Source organism: Pyrus communis, chromosome 13 (assembly GCF_963583255.1).
Source record: "Pyrus communis chromosome 13, drPyrComm1.1, whole genome shotgun sequence".
NCBI lineage: Eukaryota > Viridiplantae > Streptophyta > Magnoliopsida > Rosales > Rosaceae > Pyrus > Pyrus communis.
In genome coordinates this window covers 25,643,709-25,666,195 of record NC_084815.1, presented here as the reverse complement: position 1 = coordinate 25,666,195, position 22,487 = coordinate 25,643,709, and the positions used below count along the sequence as shown (strand labels likewise).

The following is a 22,487-nucleotide window of genomic DNA, read 5'->3' as shown; positions in this document are numbered from 1 at the left end:
GCCATACGTGCTTCAATACAGGCCTGATCATCTGCTCTTCCCATCTACCATCCATTCCTATATTTTGTGATCACGGTAAATCATATTAATATTTTATATTAATTTTTTTATACAAATAATAAAATATAAAATAATAAAAATATAAAATATTAACGTGATTTAACTATAATCATAAAAATAAAAAGAGTGAGATAATCCAGGTCCCTTCAATGCGTTATGCTTTTATTATTTTCCCCACTTGCTTCTTATTTACCATAAAGTTTTCAGATAAGAGTATAAAACCATCAACTCCTCTGTAGCTGCAACAAGGCTTCATATTTTTGTTCCCTATTTTCTTCTTCTTTCTTCCTAAATTTAACAATTTATTGAGATGGTGATCTCAACGGCATCCGGTGAGCGTCGTGGAGAGCAGGTGAACAGTACCTTTGCTTCCAGATATGTGCGTAACGTCCTCCCTAAGTATGTTCTTCCACTCTTTAATTCCTTACTTCCCTTTTTTTTTTTTGTTTAATAAACACTAAGTAATATTAATGAAAGGTAGCGATTTTTTACCAAGAATTAAGCAATGCGTACGTGTACGTGTAATTGTGTAGGTTTCAGATGCCGGAGACGTCGATGCCAAAGGACGTGGCGTATCAGATAATAAACGACGAGCTGATGCTGGACGGGAATCCGCGGCTGAACTTGGCGTCGTTCGTGACGACGTGGATGGAGCCCGAATGCGATCGGCTGATGACGGCTGCCATGAACAAAAACTACGTCGACATGGATGAGTACCCCGTTACTACGGAACTCCAGGTCAGCTCATCCATCTATCATCTCGTTTACTTTTACGGTAAATTTTTTTGTGTTATCGGTTGTATATTGCATTCGTCTTTGTTTTTTTATTTTTTATCTTTCGTCAGTGATTTGACGAAAATCGGATAAGAAATATACAACCGGTTGCATGAATTATATTAATATTAATTATAACAAAGTCAGCTTAATTTGCAAACAAAATTAAACGCCATATGTCGACATCTAGGAAGTATTTGAGCCAACAGGATCCTCTCCGGATTTATTTGGTAAGGATCTTAAAGATCCGTGAATCGTGTTTGTTTATTATATATTGTACGGTCAGTTTTTGTTAAGTATTGTATAATAAAGATATTTAAAATAATTTTTGACCATATGATGTATAATAAATGTACACGATTCATGGATTTCCGAGATCCTCAGGATCCAACGAGGATCCGAACTCGTACTGGAGGATGCAAGTCAACAGAAGTATTACTTATAAATTCACTCGTGTGGGTCCAGAATGTAGTATATATGGGTGAGAGGATTAGGACTGGGGATAGGATAACAAGAACCCATAACCTCTTCGGATCTAAAAAAATTGAGTCTAAAGATTAAATGATTCGAATTGTTGAAATTTGATCCAACGACTACTATATATAACTTTTAGAGAGACCCCCTATTTGTAATCATTTAATCAAATTTTAATAGACCGGATCATTTGATTGATTTGGGTTCGGATAACAATTTATCATGGACACATGTTCTCTCTGTCACTTTTATGGTCGATTATTTTTTTAGTTAACATAAAAAATAAAGATTAAATAGATGCAATTTATGATATTTTAACCTTATACTGTTTTCAACCAAATTCTTGTTGATGTTAATGATATTTTGATCTTATATTTTTTTTATTAGGCAATTTGTGTAAATGTTAATATGTTGTCAATAAACTTGACTGTAATTTTATGTAAAAGAAAAATGCAGCTTCATTTGTGAGAACAACTATAACTAAAAGGTTACTAGTTAGATATTCAGCTTCGAAGTTTTGACATTGTAGGTAACTTTTTACCCTTGTTGTTCAACGATAACATAAAAACAATCAAATGGAACTTCCAAGGACGAAGATTATGTTTGCACAACAATATGCTTCTAACATTACGAGAACATAAACCTAATAATTTAATTAAAAGTTGTAGGATGATAAGATTATGGTAAATGTCTATTGTCCCAATTCAAACTTGCCATTTCTTGGTAATGTTGACATTTCTTTCTGTTGCTCTTTCAATATAGAATCGTTGTGTGAATATTATCGCACATCTGTTTAATGCTCCCATTGGAGACGGCGAAACTGCTGTTGGTGTGTCAACAGTAGGTTCTTCAGAGGCAATTATGCTGGCAGGCCTAGCTTTCAAAAGGAAGTGGCAGAACAAGAGAAAAGTAGAGGGAAAGCCTTTTGATAAGCCCAACATTGTCACCGGAGCTAATGTGCAGGTCAGAATTCTTACTCTGATGACTTGCATTTACGGGTTGTATTCAACTGAGATTTCCAAAGATTATTGACGCATGCCTAATATTATTTCTCCATCAAAATATATTCCGCAGGTTTGTTGGGAAAAATTCGCGAGGTATTTCGAAGTTGAACTGAAGGAGGTGAAGCTGTCGGAGGGATACTACGTGATGGACCCTGCGAAAGCAGTTGAGATGGTTGATGAGAACACTATCTGTGTTGCTGCTATTCTAGGCTCAACCCTAACAGGAGAGTTCGAAGATGTGAAGCTCCTTCATGATCTCCTTGTTGAAAAGAATAAGCAGACGGGCTGGGACACTCCCATTCATGTCGACGCTGCCAGCGGAGGCTTTATTGCTCCGTTTCTGTATCCTGAGCTCGAGTGGGATTTCCGTTTGCCGTTAGTCAAGAGCATCAATGTGAGTGGTCACAAGTATGGCCTTGTATACGCCGGTGTTGGGTGGGTTGTGTGGAGGAGTAAGGAGGACTTGCCGGACGAGCTTATATTTCACATCAATTACCTTGGATCTGATCAGCCCACTTTCACCCTCAACTTTTCTAAAGGTATTGAATTATACATAATCTATCAATATGTACTATGTAGTATGTACACGCTAAGAAAGCTTGGTTTAATTAGTTTGCTTTTGGTCGCAAAAACACTTTTTGGAGATGCGCTGGCTACCATATGTGCATCCTGAGGAAACAGTTTTATGTGCTTCTACCTGTACAATCAGCCCCTAAACGATTCCCTAATTTTCTTCACATACTGTGTAATATGTTGTGCTGTAGGTTCTAGCCAGATAATTGCTCAGTATTATCAGTTCATTCGACTCGGTTTTGAGGTAACTTTTGCTACCATTTCATACGTACATAAAAACCTACATTAGTTATAATGTTCTCCGGTTTGATTTTACGCAAAATGATGTTTTATTGTCTGATTAGGTTGTGTCTCTTTCCCTGTATGTATTAGGGTTACAAAAATGTGATGGAAAACTGCATGGAGAATACAAGAATGCTGAAACAAGGACTAGAGAAAACAGGGCGGTTTGAAATTCTCTCCAAAGACATAGGAGTGCCACTTGTGGCCTTTTCTCTAAAAGACAGCAGCAAGCACACCGTGTTCGAGGTAGCAGATAGTTTGAGGAAGTTCGGATGGATAGTTCCAGCCTACACGATGCCAGCCAATGCGGAACATGTAGCTGTTCTTCGCGTGGTTATTAGGGAGGATTTCAGCCGGGGCTTAGCGGAGAGGCTCATCTCAGACATTGACAAAGTTATGAGGGAAATAGACACACTCCCGGGCCAAGTGTCTAGCAAAACTGCCCATGTCACGGCTACTGTCGATGAAGTAGTCCGTGACAGCGAGGTGGCTGTGAAGCCTACTGTTCATAAGAGCGTAACAGACGTTGAGCAAGAGATAGTGTCGCGCTGGAAGGGGATTGTGAAGAAAAGAAGTGTTTGCTAGGCAATATTTTTAGGAGTGATTGTGTTTGATTTCTTCAATAATTAAGGACTGATTTGATTTGCCTGTGGAATCTTAAGGACAGATTTCTACTTTATTAAAGTTTCACATAAAGCATTTTTTTAAAGTACCAATTTTATCGTTTCATAAGTACTTCAAAGATAATGTCTGAACTATTGATAACCCTAAGATCATGTTTGGTATCTAATAATAAGATTGGATTTGATAACTCGTTGGATTTAGGTGATGTTGAAAGAAAAACTACTGGCTCACTTCCAAATTTAATTCAAGTTAAGGTTAGAAAATTAATTAGTCATGAAGAAAAAAAATCCCTACAAATTGCAGGATATAACACCTTATAACTAATTCATTCCTTCAACTTTTTGTCCATTTGAGATTTTCCTCAAATAGTAATCAAAAGATGCCTTCTCGCCGCTCTCTTTCTTTTGCCGAACAAATTGAAGAACCTAATGAATTGAACTCGTCCATTTTGAGTTGGAGGTAAGAGCTCGTTTGACACTTAATTTATTGTTAACATATCGCATTTTAAAAAGGGAAATGATAAACACACACCCTTTTTCTCTTCATACACATTCTTGTTTAATTATGTTCGCTATGTTCGTTTGATTTATTCAAACCAATGGAAAAAAAATAAAGAAGACTGTGTAAGAGACTTAAAAATATATGTGAATACCAGCACCCTTTCTAATCAAATGAGTTATCTAATCTTAGCCACTAAACAAGAAGTGATGGACAAATACGTGGGCAAATGCAACTGGATCCTGGTGGACTCTGCGTTGGGCTCCCGAGCCCTAAACACCCAGGCCCACTAAACACCTCCCTCACTGAGTCAATGTCCAGTGCCCTGCAAAGCGGCCATCTTCTGCTGAAGAGCAAATCCTTCCTCCTCTCTCCCTCTCTCTCAAAAATTGTTGCTGGGTTTTTGTGTTTATCGTTCTCCAACTTACCCACTGGCTCTGGGTCTAAGCCAAGGCGCGTAAAGAGAAAAAGTTGCAGAGTTGGCATCCTTCCTGGTAATCTTCTCCCTTTCCTTTTTCTCAAACAATATGCTGTACCAATCTCTTAAAACTTCATTGTCTTCCACGCGAGGCGTATATTTCATCAATATGTTCACTTCCAAGAATCTCTCCTTATCCCTCCCCTCCAAAGCTAATATCTTTGGATATGTGATATCCCCGATTGAACCCATATCAAATTTTCGAAATTACGTGCTCTCTGCGTGTTCATGTTATCATTCCATGCCATTTCTAGGGACCCCATGTTTGAATTTGGTTAAATTATCGCAACCCATGAATGTTCTTGCTAGATTTAAGGTCACTGCGCGTCCTTTTTGTTCAGAAATCGTTGCAGTAGGTCAAAGTTTGGATTTTGATGGGGTTGGTGGTGAGGAAAGGTTATTAGGAAGTAATGTCGATAAATTTTACGGGGCGATTATGGATAACTCTTACTCATATTGTGATACGGAGAAAGCTCTTGATCAAGTTGGTTTACCATTGACTACTCCATTGGTTGTTGGAGTACTTGATAGGTTTCGATTCGAGGAGAAACTAGCATTTAGGTTTTTTATGTGGGCAGGCCACCAAGAGAATTATGTTCATGAATCTGCGGCGTACAATATTATGATTGATATATTGTCGTGCACGAGGTATAAGGTGAAGCAGTTTCGAATTGTTTGTGATTTACTGGATTATATGAAGAGGCATGACAAGAATAAGGTTCCCGTTGAGGTTCTTTTAAAGATTTTGAAGCAATACACGGAAAAGCATCTCACCTATCTGCAGAAATTCGCCAAGAAGAAGAGGATAAGGGTGAAGACGCAGCCGGAAATCAATGCCTTGAACCTGCTGTTGGATGCTTTGTGTAAGTGCAGTCTGGTTCAGGATGCTCAAGACATGTTACAGAGGGTGAGGAAAAAGGTTAAGCCTGATGCTAATACATACAACATTTTGTTTTTCGGTTGGTGTAGAGTTAGGAACCCGACTAGAGGAATGATGCTGCTGGAAGAGATGATCCAAGAGGGTCATACCCCTGATAATTTCACATACACTACTGCCATCGATGCCTTTTGCAAGGCAGGGATGGTTTCCGAGGCAGCTGAACTATTTGAATTCATGCGAACGAAAGGTTCTACGCTTTCTTCTCCCACTGCAAAAACTTATGCAATTATGATTGTGGCTCTTGTCCAGCATGATAAAATGGAGGAGTGCTTCAAACTCCTGGGACATATGATAAACAGTGGTTGTCTTCCTGATGTTTCTACATACAAGGAGCTACTTGAAGGGATGTGTTTGGCTGGGAAGGTGGACGAGGCTTACAAGTTTTTGCAAGAGATGGGAAACAAAGGTTACCCTCCTGACGTAGTTACTTATAACTGTTTTCTCAAGGTCCTTTGTGACAATAAAAAGAGTGATGAAGCACTTAAGCTTTACGGAAGGATGATAGACGGAGGTTGTATGCCTAGTGTGCAGACTTATAACATGCTGATTTCAATGTATTTTGAGATGAGTGATCCTGATGGAGCATTTGAGACTTGGCATGAGATGGATAAGAGGGGCTGCGCACAGGACACTGATACTTACTGCATGATGATTGAAGGGCTTTTTGATTGCAATAAAGTGGAAGATGCATGTTGCCTATTGGAAGATGTCGTAAACAAGGAAATGAAATTGCCATATAGCAAGTTTGACTCATTCCTGATGAAGCTTTCAGTGATTGGTGATCTTCAATCGATTCACAGGCTCTCGAGTCATATGAGAAAGTTCTATAATCCTTCTATGGCAAGACGTTTTGCATTGAACCAGAAACGGAAGAGCATGAGTTTGAGAGAGAGCTAATGAAGTTTGTACCTATTTGCCTGATAAATTCTTTCAGACTGTCTAATTAAATGGAATCAAGAAAGGAATTGGAACAAGGAGCGTGAGCACATTAGCAAATTCTGAAGGTGATGTTTCGAGATAAAATCTTGTTGCTGTACCAGGTCAGCCATGCCTCGGACTGGAACTGGTGTGAATGCAGTTTGATACCAACATGGAGATTTTCCACCAAGTCCCAAATATTGTGTTTCAGGTTAAAAGACTGCAGAGTTGTCTGTCTTGCAAAAGGAGTAAGGAAGCAGGCTTAGTAGTGCTGCTAGTTGAGGGTGATGCGAAGGTGACGAAAATTCAGACTCAATACTGTGATTTTGCCTTGGTTCCAGTGATGATTGATACCGGTCCCAGTCCTAGATGGAGAACTTGTGTACGGGAAGCTTCATGAGGCACCCCTCTCAAAAGGTGGGAGCACCGGTGGGTCTCAGTGATACAATAATACAAGGGATCTCTGGTCTTGTGTGTGGCCGCATGGACCTGTGGTCCGGCTGCCAGACACGAAATTTTCCCCAGTTGGAGGTAACTACATGAAGAGTAGAATTTGTAAGAAGAGGGAAGTTAATGTTAAGGGAAACAAAAAATGAAGAGTAGAATTTTCCCCAGTTGGAGCTTGTTTTGCGGGCGTTGTATCTAATTTTAACGAAAAGGGGAAACAAAAAACACAAGTTGAAGACCTTGAATTATAAAACTACACCTCATTTTTCGCGGAAATGAAACTTTTTGTTTGTTTGGTGGGAGATATCTTCAAATATTGAGAAGATAAGTACTACTAACTGTTCGCTTGTTGGTCATAAAAACTTTTTTTACCTTCTACACACTTGTTATGAATTTCTGTTTTTTTATCTTAATTTATTTAATTCGACGGTAAAAAATTAAGATAAGTGTTTAAGAAATAAAAAATGACGTGTGAACAGCACCGTACTAATGGGAACTTGACAAGTAGATATATTTTCCCGGTTCATGTGGAAAAAGAGAGAAGAATGACATTTTCCCGCCCAAAACAAGTAAAAGCCGAAAGATAATACCGAGGTTTTAGCAATATGAACTGAGAGAGAGAGAGAGAGAGAGAGAGAGAGAGAGAGAGATGAGCAGATTGGGGAGGAAGAAGGTGCAGAGGAAGTGCAAGATCAGAGGGTACACGCTTGAACCGGACGCAGTCGACGAGATCCTCTCCTTCGCATCCAATTTCGACGACTCTGCTCCCGACGACGACGCCATCGATCTCCTCCTCGACTTCCTCGAGACCCAACCCCGTAGTTCCCCCAAACTTTTCTCTTTCAATTTTCATCATTTCTTCACAAAATCAATCATTTTCAATTTCCCTTTTTTCTTCCTAAACAAAAGATTGTGCCTTCTTCTTTGGGATTGCAGGAAAAGACAAGGAGACGGTGCACCGCCTCGCTACCAAACTGTCGCGTGCTGACGCGGCCATCTACGACGGCGATGATGACTGTGTTACTAGTACATCTGAACCTGATTGGCACATAATTGATGCCTTCAAGGTCCCAAAGTTCCGATACGATCCCATCAAGAAAAGTTTTTACAAGTATGTCTCTTTTTTGCCAACCAATTCTTTAATTCTTTGTAATTTGAATGTGTTTTTGAACAGGCTAATGTGCTTTTCTTGTCGTTTTTCGGGTTGATTTTTAGGCATGCTGGGAGATTACCTATTCATGGCGAAGCATCCGCCAAATCGGCACTGCACAAGGATAGGCTTCTCTTGCTCTCCCAGATTATCTCTCGCCATAAGGAGTTTTCCAGACCAGCATTTGGTTCTAAATCGTCTGATTCAGGTCCCCACGAGGTTGGTCCTCACATTGTCTTTCTTTGAGTAAATCTGATTGGAGTCCTTTCATAAGCGCCAAGATTGAATTGAATGAATTTTTATTTATGACATGCTGGCCAGATATCTCCAATTCAGTCTCTGATTGGGCAAACCGGAAGGAGATGGGTGATGGGAATGATATCTCAGTTGGAGGATGGTCATTTTTACTTGGAAGACCTTTCTTCGTCTGTGGAAATCGACTTATCGAATGCAATATCCTTTACACACTGTAATCATTGATAACCTCAGTGCTGATTTTATGAGAAGCATTGATTCCGTATCTTTTTCTATAGAGGCTCAGTTGTGCGATGAGTTATGGCTATGCCTGAACTCGTGAAATACAAAGTTGAGGTTCTGTCAAATATAAATTTTGAAATAATCATTTTCTTTGACAATCCATACCAGATAACTGCAGGGTTTTTCGTGGAGAACACAATAGTTGTTGCAGAAGGTGGGATGCTCTTAGAGGGTATCTTTCAGGTTAGCTAACATCCTTTTCTTCTCTATGCTCTTAAAAAAAATTGCACATGCTTTTACTAGAATTTAGTTTTAAAAATACCAGTACTTAATATCTTGTAATTCCCAAGGAAGAACATTGCTCCTTCTCGGAATTACTTATGTTCACCTAATATGGGGCTGAATTAACATATCATAATGTGGTAATCGATTTAGCTAATCTGGACCAGATCAGTGAATCTTAAAAGTAGCTCGAGTGAATTTGTTTCTCAAGAGATTGTATCAGGCATCAGGCTGCTAAATTTTTTTGTGAAGGTTTACTTTACACTTCAAACAGCTCAGGTGAACCATATAGACTAGCCAAAGGTTATTATGGATATATATAGTTTCCTTTACACTTCAAACAGCTCAGACTTGCAAAGTTGGATAGGACAGCAGCTAATGACAATGTTGTCATACTATCTGACATTTGGCTCGACAATGAAGAGGTGACTAACATTCTTTTTCTTATGAAAGACGGTAAAAACTTTATATATTCGCAGAGTTTCTCGACATTACATCAATAGTTCTTTTCTTATTTGACAAGGCTATGGGAAAGCTAGGGACAGTCCTCAGTGCCTTTGAGGATGAAGAATTTGTACCATGCTTATTTGTATTGATGGGGAATTTTTGCTCTCGCCCATGTAATCTTGCTTTTCATTCTTTCTCCAGTCTTTTCTTTCTTACATGAGAAAAAACAATAGTGAGCTCCCTAGACATGCAGGTCGCAGTTTGGCAAGCTAGGGCAGATGATCGCAGCCCATCCACGGGTAGCAGAGCGTAGTTGTTTTCTATTTATCCCAGGTCCTGATGATGCAGGTATATGATGCTTTCTTTAACATGCTGCTCCAAAGAAAGAAAAGGTTTCTTCAAAAATGGGCCTAGAGTATAGGTACATTCTTGATCACTTTCTTCTTTTTGACAAATTCAGGCCCTTCAACAGCTCTGCCCAGGAATGCTTTACCAAAATATTTAACGGAAGAGCTTCAAAATCACATTCCAAATTGCATATTTTCCAGTAATCCTTGCAGGTATGTGTTTTCTGAACACTGTTCCAGGAATGCTTTGCAGGTATGACTTCCCTTTCTTGAGTGCAGATTAACGTTGGGTACCAAGGACGTTGTATTTTTCCGTCAGGATCTTCTGTACAGAATGCGTCGTTCCTGTCGGGTTCCCCCTTGTTCAATAGAAACTGATGATCACTTTGAGCATGTAATCTCTCTCCCTCTCTATCCAACTATTTTTAATATCTCGTTGACTGACGTGCATAATCACTAGGATACTTAACAGGTTCTTGGGACACCACAGTAGCATCTAGAATCGATAACACAACGGCACGTGTTTTAAATTTCTGACACATAGCTTGATTAGTTTTGAAAACTGCCGACTTGGTGTTACTGTTTCATGTAAGTCCTGATTTAGAGGTACCACTTTATTTGTATTTACCATCATGAATCATGATGTTTTGACCGGAACATCAAAATCAGGGATAGGAAGGGCAGGGATAGATAGAGTAGGGTTTTACAAACAATTACATTCTTTGTGGAAATACAACGTGGCAAAAAGCTGAATATTTCAAACATGCACCCAACTTGTGGCCTCAGCTAGTTTCATTGAATTTAGAGCTCACTGTACACTTATCATATGTTTTAGGTGAATATTGAAAAGGAATGTTAAGTTTTTAACTTTTCACATAGATTTTAATATTATACCAATTTATGTTTTTCATTTATTTAATTTCATAGCATTTCGTTTCAATGGATGATGTGATAAATATGAGACATGTTTTCAGGCAGCGTAGAAGTTACACTTACATTGTTAAGACCAGAATGTGTGACAAGTTGTTTTGGAATGTGATTGAGGATATGTCAAAAGACAAATTGATAATTTCAAAACTTCATAATGTAATGTGAAAATAAAATAAAAATAATAAATAACGTGACCTATTTTAAAAGTTACTTCAAATTTGAAAGTTATAAGATGTAACTCTTGAATTTACGGAGGTTACATGTTGTAACTTGGAGTAAACCTGAAGATTCCTAATTTGCTAGTGGTAATATTTCTCTAAATGAAAGGACGGAGGATGTCCACTAGTCAAATTTGGACATGAAAAATGTCGAAATCATGTTGGACTTGCGAGCTCATTGCGTCAATCAACACTTGAGCCGAAAGAAATGGTATCTAGTCATGATTTTTTTCCATTGAGCACTAGCCGCTGATATAATTTCCAACTAATACTATATACTAAAGTTTTCTTCAACAACAATTCTAGTACAACAGTGGAAGCTCCATTTATAAACTTAAACAAGTCAAGAATTGGCCACAACTACTTGTGTTTTTTTTTTAGGAAAACTAATGGTAAAGTGAATAGTACCATGATTGATTTTTTAGTGTAAAAATATGGTTTTTCGTTAAAGTGAACAATACCGTGTGTTTTTCGTTAAAACTCCCAATACGGAGAATTGTTATTTGCACTAAAAAAATAATCATTTCACCTTGAGTTCATTAAGTTTTCCATCTAAAAGAAGATTATTTTGGACTTTTAACCTCATTTTTCACAAGTCTATATATTTATTTATTATTTTTATAAACAATATATGTACGCCGGGGGGCCGCAGGGGGGGGGGGCGCCATAAATTGATTTTCAACTTTTGACTTATTTTTTACAAGTTCCCTACTTATCTTTTGGTATGAAAAATACATGTCACGTTTGTTTTATAAATTTATAGTGAACTACTAAAATGGTACATTAAGCACACTAACATGGAGTTTAACTAATTACAAGCTTTGAGAACATAACGTTGTCGAACATGTTAATTAAAATAAAACGGGAGTTGAAATGTCCAAAATAATCTTGAAGGGGAAGTTAAAATGTTCAAAATAACCTTGAAAATAAGTCATGTGCAAGTTTTGGATGGAAAACTTAATCGAGCTAAAATAAGATGATAAACTAATGATTTTTGAAACTTGATATGACAAATGGCTTAAAATTTTTGCATTACAAATTAAAAAATAGTTATAAGTTCCTATGACATCCCTTTTTACATAACGCCAACATACAAATTGCACTTCAAAGAGTGCATCTTGTTTTTACAGGGTGGTGATAACAATTTTTTAGGTATCATTGTCAAATATCTACTTTTTACTTTTTCATTTACATTTGAATTCAATATTTTCTTATGGTTAATCATGGTCCTATAGCTATGCATAGAAATGCAGTCGCTTCTCAGTTGGACAACCGACAAGGTGAAGTTAGTTAACTAATTAATTAATGGTACACAATTTGGTTATAAGGATTGAAATGTAGGCAGCCAGGGATTGGATTAGAAAATGTAAAGGTGCTAGATAACATCAAGGTTAGTACAACTGTACAAGGACATATCCATTTTAAAGGGAACAATGTTTGGCTTTGGCTGCTCAAGGATGAGTAGGAAATTTTTATTTAAAATATTATGTGTTCGAATCACAGAGTTTTGTACTTATGATCAGAACCGTTCATATTATGAATTACTTTATAAAGATTATCTCTGTAAAAAAAAATGAATTAAAACTAAGGTCGTTTAGTCAATCTATTGTAGCAAATACATAGACGGTTTGTCATATTTTTATCAATTCCGTTCATCTGTTTTATATAATTTGAAGACTAAATGACCTTAGTTTTAATTCATTTTTGCATATGCGATCTTTATAAAGTGATTTATAATATGAATGGTTTCGATTATAAACAAGAAGTTCTATGAATCGGCAATGAAAAATTTTGAGTAGGAACTCCTACTCATTATTTGAGTAATCAAGTATTGTTCTTTTAAATAAATGTATATATATCCTAGCTAAGCTAGCGAAACAATGACGTGCATGAGATTGAGAGTTTACATATATCCCTGTCCTCTACCTAATAACCTAGAACCAACTCAAAAAAAGTGAGTTGCACTCAAGGAAGCATCTGCATTTTATTTCCACAAATTATAATATATAATCTTTGGGTTGGGTTGTGATTATATTCTAGATTAATTAATCACTGAGTCCGTACGTGTTGAAAGCTGATTCTTGACCTTGACATTTGTACAAAAAACAATAATGAAAATTAACTGAAAATTAAAACATGTACGAAAAGAGCTAATTATTAGCTAAAATAGCGATAAGATGCTAATCATGTTATGGGGATATATATATATATATATATATATATGTGGTTTGGTAGGTAGGTGTACTCTTCATTGATCTTGATTAGTGGAGAGCTCGACCAAGAAACAAAAGCAATCCCTTGGAATGGTTCATAAGTTGGGTTTGGGCAGTTTTACAGATGGGAAGTTTAAGTTACTTCTGGAAACAGAAACCCTAGCTTTATCCCATATTAGTTAGGTGAGTGTCAAATCCCTACTCCTTGTGATCGATTGTGGGGACTAATTAACGGCCTTAATCAGGATTTGGTTAAACTTATTGCAGAAATGGGCTTTTGAGTAAGAGAGAAAGCTAGAATCACAGAACAAGAGAAAGTTATAGACTATGCTACCAGCTACCTACCTTATTTCATATATCTGTACGCATATATATGCATACGGTAAGGTGGACAAGACCACTGTAAACTAAGGTACGTGTCCGTTAAAAGTTCATCACAACATTCCTTCAAAATGGAATTTATGTATCCTCATATGTTTGTACCCTAACAAGTGCGAAAAATTCATCATTAATATTATTACCAGTCACAATAGTTACATAGATGGTCAAAAATCATGCATTCATTCGTTTATGTACATAATGTAGTCCAGAACTATTGAATTCGAAAGATTTCATTTATAGGGTAAACTTCTTTTATATATGTACATCACAAGCATTCGGATTCAAGGATTAGAATTTCTCAAAAAATAAGCTAATTTACATTTTACTACAATACTTGTGGAACAAGGAAACCTAACTAGCAAGAGTTTTATTTTATCAATACCAAGAAATCGATATTGCTCAAAGAAGTTAAGATTCCACTATAAAACTCATTGGCAATATAGGAAATAGTCCAACTACTTATAAAGCACATGCAAGGTTCGTCATTTCCCCGATGTGGGATTGATACTCTCAACATCTTTGAATGAGTTTAATAGCATTGCTCACTGCTCACTGCTCGCTGCCATAAGAAAAGTAGGTGAAACTGGTGAACAGTCGTGAAGAACTCTACAATTGATGAATTTAAAGTTTGAAATTTCAATTTTGACCAAAAAAAAATACAAAGGTTTGAATTTTCAATTAACAAATTATATACATGCACACTTTTATGCAATGAATTGCGTTATGATTTGGGGAATGAAAACGAATCTATATAGGATGCATTTTCTTCATTCCTCATCATCCATGTATTCAAGATTTTAGCACTCCATAAATTAATTAACAGTGAACAATACTTAATTTGCAGCAGATGTATGTACACCATTAATTCCATAAATCTTTGTGAATATCTTCAATATGTGTGTGAGAGAGAGAGAGAGAGAGAGAGCTAGGTAGGTAATGAAGAAACAGTTGATGAAGTACTTGTGACATTTCCAATGTCAAGCGCAGTGTAAAACATATCACATATGGTGGGTGAAGATGGAGGATGTATTTCCTGCCTCACTTTTTTTACAAGCAATTTAGATGATTCATACTTGGGAGAATGGTAGGCCAACGGTTATAAGAATGGTTTCTTTCCCTATAACTAATATCAGGAAAACTAATTAATTAGTTTCCTTGATTCTGTGCAGTTTGGAGGTTGGGTCACACCAACATGCTCGATATTTTTTTTTCGGTAAGTTGGGGGTCTACACCAGCATTTTCATACATAATTTAATATTACACATAGGATAAATGGCTACAATAGGAGAGAGACGTCATCCTTCATTATTAACTCATGCAGGTTATTTAGTTATCAGAACAGGCCAATAGTGACCTACCCATTAATTTCATTGGTTGTAACTCAAGCACTGGTCCAACACTACAAATTTTCTTTTTCTAATACTTATATGTACTACACATTAACTTTCATGTGTTAAAAAAGACTTAATTTTTAGCTAAAATGGTCCAGATTGATATAACTTTTCACTCTAGTCTCTGACAATGAAAATTGATAGAAGTAGTTCCTGAGTTTGTCTACTGTAAATCATTTTGGTCATTTCGTGAAAAATATGTCAATATCCTCGTTAAGTGGAGGGGTTGGTTGGACAAAAATACCCTTAAAAAGGTAGTCACACGGTCGTTCACGTGACAATTTTAACGATGATATTGATGTATTTTTCACGGAAGTACTAAAATGATTTATGATAAACAATCTCAGAGACCACTTCTATCGATTTTCATTGTCAGAGATCAAAGTAAAATTATATCAATCTCAGAGATCATTTTGCCTAAAAAAAACCTTTTAAAAAATGATAAAAGAAAATTATACCATCTAATTAATAACAATCACAACATGCATGCGTGAACTCAAACATATTGATATGACACAGATCTAAGGTTAAATTTATAGTATTTGAATGGAAAATATACTATGTGCCTTTTTTTTCTTAAGGGTATTGGTAACCTTTGTAAGATTATATGACAATATTTATTTTTAACGTTATTTAATAATGGCGAGGTTACACAATGATATTGTTATATTACATTAACAACGTTAGTTGTTATATTGTAGACGTCTTTTTACAATATAGTCGTAAGATATTACAAGTTGAAATCATAAAATCACTCAAGCATCGTTATTCACTTTTGAGCCCACAACTTTCACGTGAAGGCTATTACAATGTGGCGTTAAGTTCAACGTGATTCAACACTACAAGAAGCGTAAGATTACATTATAATTGTCAAAGCTTATTGTCAAGCTTACTGTCAACGTTGTGTTACAAAATGTGGAACTTAAAATTATAATTGTTATTATACGAACAACGTTGTTTGTTATATCATGGACACCTTTTTGTAATATATATAGACATGAGATATTATTATGACATGAAAAAGGTAATCACACACTATTATTCATTTCAAAGCTCCCAACCTTCACGTTAAGACTGTTTTTGAACATAATGTTAATTTCCAACGTAATTCACCGTCGTAACTCAAGAAATGTAAGACTACATTATAATCATCAAAATTTACTGTCCAAGATTAGATACTAATGGTGAGGTTACAAAATGACATTGTTAATATTGTAATGACGTTGGTAATTACATCGTGGACATCTTATTACACTATCAACATAAGCTATTATGTGTTGTCGTGATTGCATTATATCAAATCATGGTTTAAGTTAAATGTCGGTTAATTTAAAAAAAAAAAATAGTACTAGTTAAAGATAGAAGAAAATAAGTGATATGACCTATTTGTATTGGTGGGTCGCCCTACCTCAATTAGAGAGCTAATAAAAAGCGATATATACAAATGTGGGGTACTCGAGATTAATATATGCATGTGTTTGCTTGAAAGATGAAGAAACAGGTGATTAAGAAATTGAATTTTCTATTCTAAAATCAATTATCAATAAAATACCGAAGTTAAATCTAATGTGAAACAATTTTCTTCATATACTCACAAGAAAGAGCTCATGAGGCAAAACATTAAGTGCTGTCTATGTACACAGATACACGACCATAGATGAGAAACAGATCGAGCAGTTTGAGTTAGTTTGACTAAAAAAGTAGTAGTTATTATCACTATTTTGTAACAATGATGTCCGATTCTCCACGTGCAGTTGGAGTCGTGAGGTTTGTAAGCTACAATTGTTAGTTAGGTCTCTGAAAGGTGAACAAAACCTAATTAAACTCCCATATTCCCGAGTACACCACCATAGATACCAAACCAACCAGCCCTTTTTCTTCTGGTCTTTAAAAACTGTTTAATTCCTTTTCTTAATTAGGATAAGGTTTATTTAATTGAATTAGGGTTAGCTGTATGGGTACGTAATCATCTGGTCTATGCAATCAGTTATAATTTCTATTTAATGATGCATATTTATGTTAATGTGACCATTGCTGAATTAAATAATTATTTATGTGTATATATATGTACAAAATTTAATAAATACAAGAAAATGAGAGTACGATGGCTAGGTGGGTTATAAGTAGACGTTGTAGGTTAGAAACTTGGAAAGACGTTGAAAGAGGAACCATATCTCACCCCCACCAAGCAACCCATCTCTCTCTCTCTCTCTCTCTCTCTCTCTCTCTCTCTCTCTCTCTCTTCATGTCATATTTTCATCTTATAAATATTATAGTATAACTTGGTGGGATGATGATGATATAATTGTGGTTGTTTTTTTTGTTAGCCAAGACGTTGCATCAAGCGCAGGTGTAAGGTCTGTCCAAACCCTCCCACTCTCTAACGGAACTTACTTTTCATCTATCTTTCCCTCTCCCTTATATAATTAATCTATTTAGCTAATTCAAAGGATCTCTCTAGCTCGGCTCCTCCCTTATATCTATTGATCTCTCCTGCAGTACCGTAATTATAATTGTCTCGGTTGTTAGTGCCTTGCCCCTACGGTCTACATCATCGTCCTCGTCGTCATCTTCTTCTTCTTTGCTCTCGGCAATAGTAAGAATCTAGCTAGTATTAATCGATCCGTTTGATCACAAATGAAGAACATCAGGCATCCATGGTCCTTGTAGTGAATTAGCTCTACCTAAGTTGTTCGGCAGCTTTAATTCCTACTTATTAATTTGTTCTTTTTGTGTTTATTTAAGAAAAAAACACTTGAAGATCAAATTTGAATACATATAATTAAGATGTGCACTAGAGGCCATTGGAGGCCAGCTGAAGACGAGAAGCTTAGGGAGTTGGTGGAACGATATGGACCTCATAACTGGAACGCAATAGCAGAAAAGCTCCAAGGAAGATCAGGTACTACTAGTTCTTATTTTTTCATTTGTGATTGATGTGTTCGCAATTGTTGAAATTGTTGGCAACTACTTATACCAAGAAGCCCCAAATTATATATGCTGCAGCTAGCTAGGGCAAATATATTTTTGTGCGATTATTTAAATTTGTATAAATTATTATTACTCAACTAAGACATTCATGTGTGTGTGTGTGTAGAAAAGAGAGTAGTTAATGGGTTAGGGTTAGTGTACAGTACCCTTGAAGAAAAAGAGGGGTACCATTTAATTGAACGATGTTTTTGTAATATAATCACGTACATGAATAATATATATGAACTGAATGATGCAGGAAAAAGCTGTAGGTTGAGATGGTTCAATCAGTTGGACCCAAGAATCAATAGGAACCCCTTCACAGAAGAGGAAGAAGAGCGTCTCTTAGTTTCTCACCGCATTCATGGAAATAGATGGGCTGTTATTGCAAGGCTTTTCCCTGGACGTACCGATAACGCAGTCAAGAACCATTGGCATGTCATCATGGCACGCAGATGCAGAGAAAGATCTAGGCTTAATCACTCCAAATTAATAAGGAATACTTCTACTGCTCAAACCTCGTTCATGAGTATCATTACTAACAATAATGAACCAAAATCCTCTTCAAAACAAGACCATCCCCTGCAGATCAATTACGATATCGGCACATGGAACCTGGATTCATATAATTATATTGGGAAATACTACTCATGCAGCGACAGAAATTATCATCAATATCGGCCAGCTTTCACTCATAGCCCTCCTCCTCCATTTCCAAAAGAGTTCTATCCCAATACCTGCAGTGCCACAATGCACCAAGGTGATTATCCTCTAGTACCAATTAATGCTTATGACTACTCCAAGTGTGCCATGCATGCATCTTCCTAAACATAGAATAAATGCCATATATATTTTTGATGATGATGCATGCCTTTATCAGTTATAATTAATGGCCATTGATCAATATTCTCATGCATGCATGGTTCCTAATTATATATTTATTATATCTATTGTGCAGATCATAATAAAGATCAGCCAATTGAGTTTTACGATTTTCTCCAAGTAAATACTGAGTCTAATGGAAGTGAAGTGATAGATAATGCAAGAAAGGAGGAGGAGGAGGTGGATCAGGAAGGTACGGGACAACAGAAAAGCAACGTGGCCGGTCTTCCTTTTATCGATTTCTTAGCTGTTAATAATGGGATTTCTTCATAATATTGGTGTCTTGATGAAGATCAATGATATCTCAGCAGTGTAAAACTATCACTAATGACATACAAACGATATAACTTACCAGTTAGATGCATGTTAACTGCATCAATGCACAGGTAATCATATTTATTGAGATACCAATCTACGGATCATATTTTAGCTTGCTAGCTAGGCAAGTATTGTAGAAAGGAAGATGCTGTTATGCAAGTGTTAATGTTAAATTATATTCTGAAGCGAAAAGCTAAGGACTCTGCACGCGTTTACCATGGTCAGGGCTTTAATTTGCATGCAGGGTGATGTTAGGGAGACTATCTATTAATCATATTTTATAAATCATATGATGTGATGATTGATAGTTAAATTTATTTTCTAAATCATTAAAGAATGAAACATACAGACATATAATGTGACTTACAAAATATGTTCTAAAAAGATAGTTTTAGTTTCTTTTGCATGCATGATGCATTTGACATTAGTTAGATTCTTTGGTTGAAATTGAAATCCATAAACGAAAGGTGGGATGGGAGCATATAATTCACATGCATATTTGTTGTGCCTTCTATATACACATAAGCAATTAGAAAGCATCGTTTCTAGTGCATGACTATAGTGAATGAAGTTATGTTTATCCTAAATAAGTTGGTAACAGAGAGGGTGGCCCAACTTCTTATAAGTTATTGCAATATTACAAGAAAATTGTGAAACACGTGTAGCCTAAAGTAGAAAATTCGTTGTCATAAGGTATCTTAACGACTCACAATCGTTGCCTTTGGGAAGTAGCGAGTTTTTTTTATTTTTTGGATAAAACCACAAATCAATCTCACATAGCATTGCTATCATGGGCAGTGACAATGAGGTAGCGAATAGTCACAAAAACAATGATTGCAACCCCTTTGTGGTAGTAAAAATCCACCGTCTTCATTCTTGACAAATTTGTACCTACAAAACAATCAAACACCTTTGATTTAACCTCACAGGTCAACCATAGTACGAACTAATTGTGTCGGGGTAGGGTTTAGGTTTAATCTCACATGTTAGCCATGGTTTTCCGTATGAATTGTAGGTGTCGAGGGTAGGGCATTTATAGGGGATAGGTTTAGTTTTAATGCCACGGGTCGACTGTTGTTGCTCGCACCAAGCATTGGTGCGCCCCCCGGGGGGGGGGGTGATGAGCATTTATAGGATGTTATCAATATGAGGTAGGGTTTAGTTTTAATCTCAAGGGTCAACCATGGTTGGTAGGACGAAGCATTGTTGCGGGGGGGTGGGGAATTTATAAGACAATATCAACCATGATAGTATTCACACTAAAGTCGTAACTTTTAACATGGTAAGCCCTTCTTAAAAATAAATAAAAAATAAAAAAACAAACAAATTTCTCCACCGTAATGCGGCAAGGGAAAAAAAATCAAGTCCGCCAGACGATGAAATGCGCCTAACTCAGGGTGTTATTATTCATACACCCCTAAACTCTTGAACTTAGGGTGTTACTATTCACACACCTCTAAATTGTAAACCTCATAGGCCTCCACTACTTATGTTGCGCCTTGAGTCTTCTCGAGGGCATGAGTTTGGGTTGCGTCTCCCTATGCCTAAACCATTTACGTATTTATTTTGTAAATTTTTTCGTTTTTCCAATACCATAACACCAAACTATCATCTTCATGTTCTACGAAATATATTTCCAGTGAAAATTTTCTTATAATCTATGTCAAAAAATTCCAAAATAAGGATATAAATCTAAATTTCATTCTAAAGGTATTTGAATCTAAATAAAGTAATGTAGGAAGAAAAAAAAATTCAATGAAAAAAGAAAAAAAACAAAAAAAAAAAGGAAAGGATACGATTGGTACTTCTCTTCCGATCCTCACGGTAGGAAGTCGGTATAAAACTAGCAACTATATCCGGTACAAGTCGCTATCTTCATACCAATTCCCCACTTTTCAATTTTTTTTTTGGGTTAATTTTTCTTTTATTTATTTACCATAACAACAAACTATCATATTAATATTTTTCAAAATATATTTTTCGTGCAAAATTTATTATAATTCATATTTAAACACTTGAAATCAACAATTTAAAACCTAAATCTAAAGATATTTTTCTATTTCTCAACTTTAAAAATCAATAAAAAATAGTTTTAGGACTTAATAAATGGTAGGATCACGTCTAAAGGTGTTGCAATATTTTCCTTAACTCTCACTCAAAATATTTTCTAAAGCTAAAAATTTCAATTTTTTCACAAAAATTGTGAGTTATAACTCACAGTTTTCCGATTGATTTTGTGAACTTTTGTAAGATTCATTATAAACCAAAATTTGAGTCATTCTAGTCGCACCACATGTTTCTAAATTAATTTAGGACATTCCAAAGATTTTTGACACCTATATATCTCTATGGGGGCCTCGCTATTAGTTTATATTATTTTTCTATTTTATTTTTCAACTTTGAAAATCAATAAAAAAAATAGTTTGGAGGCCTAATAAATGGTAGGATCATATCAAAGGTCTTGTAACATTTTTGTTAACTCATACGCAAAATACTTCCCAATACTAAAAATTTCAATTTTTTCACAAAAATAGTGAGCCATGATTGGTTGGAAGAAGCATTGTTGCCTGGGGTGGGAAATTTATAAGCCAATATCAACCATAATAGTATTCACACTAAAGTCGTAACTTTTAACATGGTAAGCCCTTCTGTCACATCCCGGCTCGGGGGGACCAGTTCCCGGGCCCGCTCCACCACCGTAGCACGATATTGTCCGCTTTGGGCCCCGACCATGCCCTCATGGTTTTGTTTCTGGGAACTCACACGAGAACTTCCCGATGGGTCACCCATCCTGGGAATGCTCTCGCACGCTACTCGCTTAACTTCAAAGTTCCCATGGAACCCGAAGCCAGTGAGCTCCCAAAAGGCCTCGTGCTAGGTAGAGATGGGAATATACATATACGGATCGCTCCCCTGAGCGATGTGGGATGTTACACCTTCTTAAAAAAAAAATTAAAAAAATTAAAAAAAAATTTCTCCACCGCGATGTGATAAGGGAAAAAAAATCAAGTGCGCCGGGCGATGAAATGCGCGTAACTCAAGGTCTTATTATTCACACACCCCAAAACTCTTGAACTCAGGGTGTTACTATTCACTCGCCTCTACTGTAAACCTCATGGGCCTCCACTGCTTCTGCTACGCCTTGAGCCTTCTCAAGGGCATGAGTTTCGGCTGCGTCTCCCTATGCCTAAACCATTTACTTATTTATTTTGTTAAATTTTTGTTTTTTCCATACCACAACAACAAACTACCATCTTCGTGTTCTACAAAATATTTTCTATGAAAATTTTCTTATAATCTATGTCAAAAAATTCCAAAACAAGGATATAAATCTAAATTTAATATATACTAAAACTGAAACACTGTTCATAAGCACAGTGTTCGTCCGATTTTGCCCTCACATATTTAG

General features: G+C 36.3%; 4 protein-coding genes across 6 annotated transcripts; all 4 read left to right on the top strand.

The window, feature by feature from the left end:
* The first annotated feature begins 280 nt into the window (after window positions 1–280).
* LOC137712958 (glutamate decarboxylase 4-like) lies at window positions 281–3,883 on the top strand. The gene is made up of 6 exons (XM_068452170.1): window positions 281–459; window positions 594–798; window positions 2,071–2,271; window positions 2,383–2,851; window positions 3,077–3,129; window positions 3,258–3,883. Exons 1-6 carry the CDS (start codon window positions 371–373, stop codon window positions 3,750–3,752), a joined length of 1,512 nt encoding a protein of 503 aa, XP_068308271.1. The 5' UTR covers window positions 281–370; the 3' UTR covers window positions 3,753–3,883.
* Window positions 3,884–4,466: 583 nt separating this feature from the next.
* LOC137713050 (DNA polymerase epsilon subunit B-like) lies at window positions 4,467–10,539 on the top strand. Of its 3 annotated transcripts, XM_068452287.1 has the most exons (9): window positions 4,467–4,783; window positions 8,009–8,183; window positions 8,288–8,441; window positions 8,544–9,406; window positions 9,505–9,601; window positions 9,682–9,776; window positions 9,889–9,988; window positions 10,055–10,169; window positions 10,248–10,539. In XM_068452287.1, the coding sequence occupies exons 1-4, from the start codon at window positions 4,519–4,521 to the stop codon at window positions 8,700–8,702; spliced, it is 753 nt and encodes a 250-aa protein (XP_068308388.1). In that variant the 5' UTR covers window positions 4,467–4,518; the 3' UTR covers window positions 8,703–9,406; window positions 9,505–9,601; window positions 9,682–9,776; window positions 9,889–9,988; window positions 10,055–10,169; window positions 10,248–10,539. The 3 variants fall into 3 exon arrangements, with proteins under 3 accessions (XP_068308388.1, XP_068308387.1, XP_068308386.1); XM_068452286.1 differs by having other exon boundaries at window positions 10,055–10,539; XM_068452285.1 differs by lacking the exon at window positions 4,467–4,783 and adding an exon at window positions 7,552–7,890 and having other exon boundaries at window positions 10,055–10,539.
* On the top strand, window positions 4,777–7,341 carry LOC137713049 (pentatricopeptide repeat-containing protein At1g73400, mitochondrial-like). Its single transcript, XM_068452284.1, has one exon. It carries the CDS (start codon window positions 4,817–4,819, stop codon window positions 6,602–6,604), a length of 1,788 nt encoding a protein of 595 aa, XP_068308385.1. The 5' UTR covers window positions 4,777–4,816; the 3' UTR covers window positions 6,605–7,341.
* Window positions 10,540–17,253: 6,714 nt separating the features above from the next.
* On the top strand, window positions 17,254–19,189 carry LOC137711875 (transcription factor MYB54-like). The gene is made up of 3 exons (XM_068451032.1): window positions 17,254–17,810; window positions 18,138–18,638; window positions 18,837–19,189. Exons 1-3 carry the CDS (start codon window positions 17,696–17,698, stop codon window positions 19,031–19,033), a joined length of 813 nt encoding a protein of 270 aa, XP_068307133.1. The 5' UTR covers window positions 17,254–17,695; the 3' UTR covers window positions 19,034–19,189.
* The last annotated feature ends 3,298 nt before the right edge of the window (window positions 19,190–22,487 follow it).

Bases quoted from the DNA above. Each gene is read 5' to 3' on its own strand.
- LOC137712958 (XM_068452170.1), top strand. From the start codon at position 371: ATGGTGATCTCAACGGCATCCGGTGAGCGTCGTGGAGAGCAGGTGAAC. The intron at 799-2,070 runs GTCAGCTCATCC...CTTTCAATATAG, and splicing joins CCGTTACTACGGAACTCCAG to AATCGTTGTGTGAATATTAT. The intron at 2,852-3,076 runs GTATTGAATTAT...GTTGTGCTGTAG, and splicing joins CACCCTCAACTTTTCTAAAG to GTTCTAGCCAGATAATTGCT.
- LOC137713050 (XM_068452287.1), top strand. From the start codon at position 4,519: ATGCAACTGGATCCTGGTGGACTCTGCGTTGGGCTCCCGAGCCCTAAA. The intron at 4,784-8,008 runs GTAATCTTCTCC...TTGGGATTGCAG, and splicing joins CAGAGTTGGCATCCTTCCTG to GAAAAGACAAGGAGACGGTG. The intron at 8,184-8,287 runs GTATGTCTCTTT...GTTGATTTTTAG, and splicing joins ATCAAGAAAAGTTTTTACAA to GCATGCTGGGAGATTACCTA.
- LOC137713049 (XM_068452284.1), top strand. From the start codon at position 4,817: ATGCTGTACCAATCTCTTAAAACTTCATTGTCTTCCACGCGAGGCGTA.
- LOC137711875 (XM_068451032.1), top strand. From the start codon at position 17,696: ATGTGCACTAGAGGCCATTGGAGGCCAGCTGAAGACGAGAAGCTTAGG. The intron at 17,811-18,137 runs GTACTACTAGTT...TGAATGATGCAG, and splicing joins AAAGCTCCAAGGAAGATCAG to GAAAAAGCTGTAGGTTGAGA. The intron at 18,639-18,836 runs GTGATTATCCTC...TCTATTGTGCAG, and splicing joins CAGTGCCACAATGCACCAAG to ATCATAATAAAGATCAGCCA.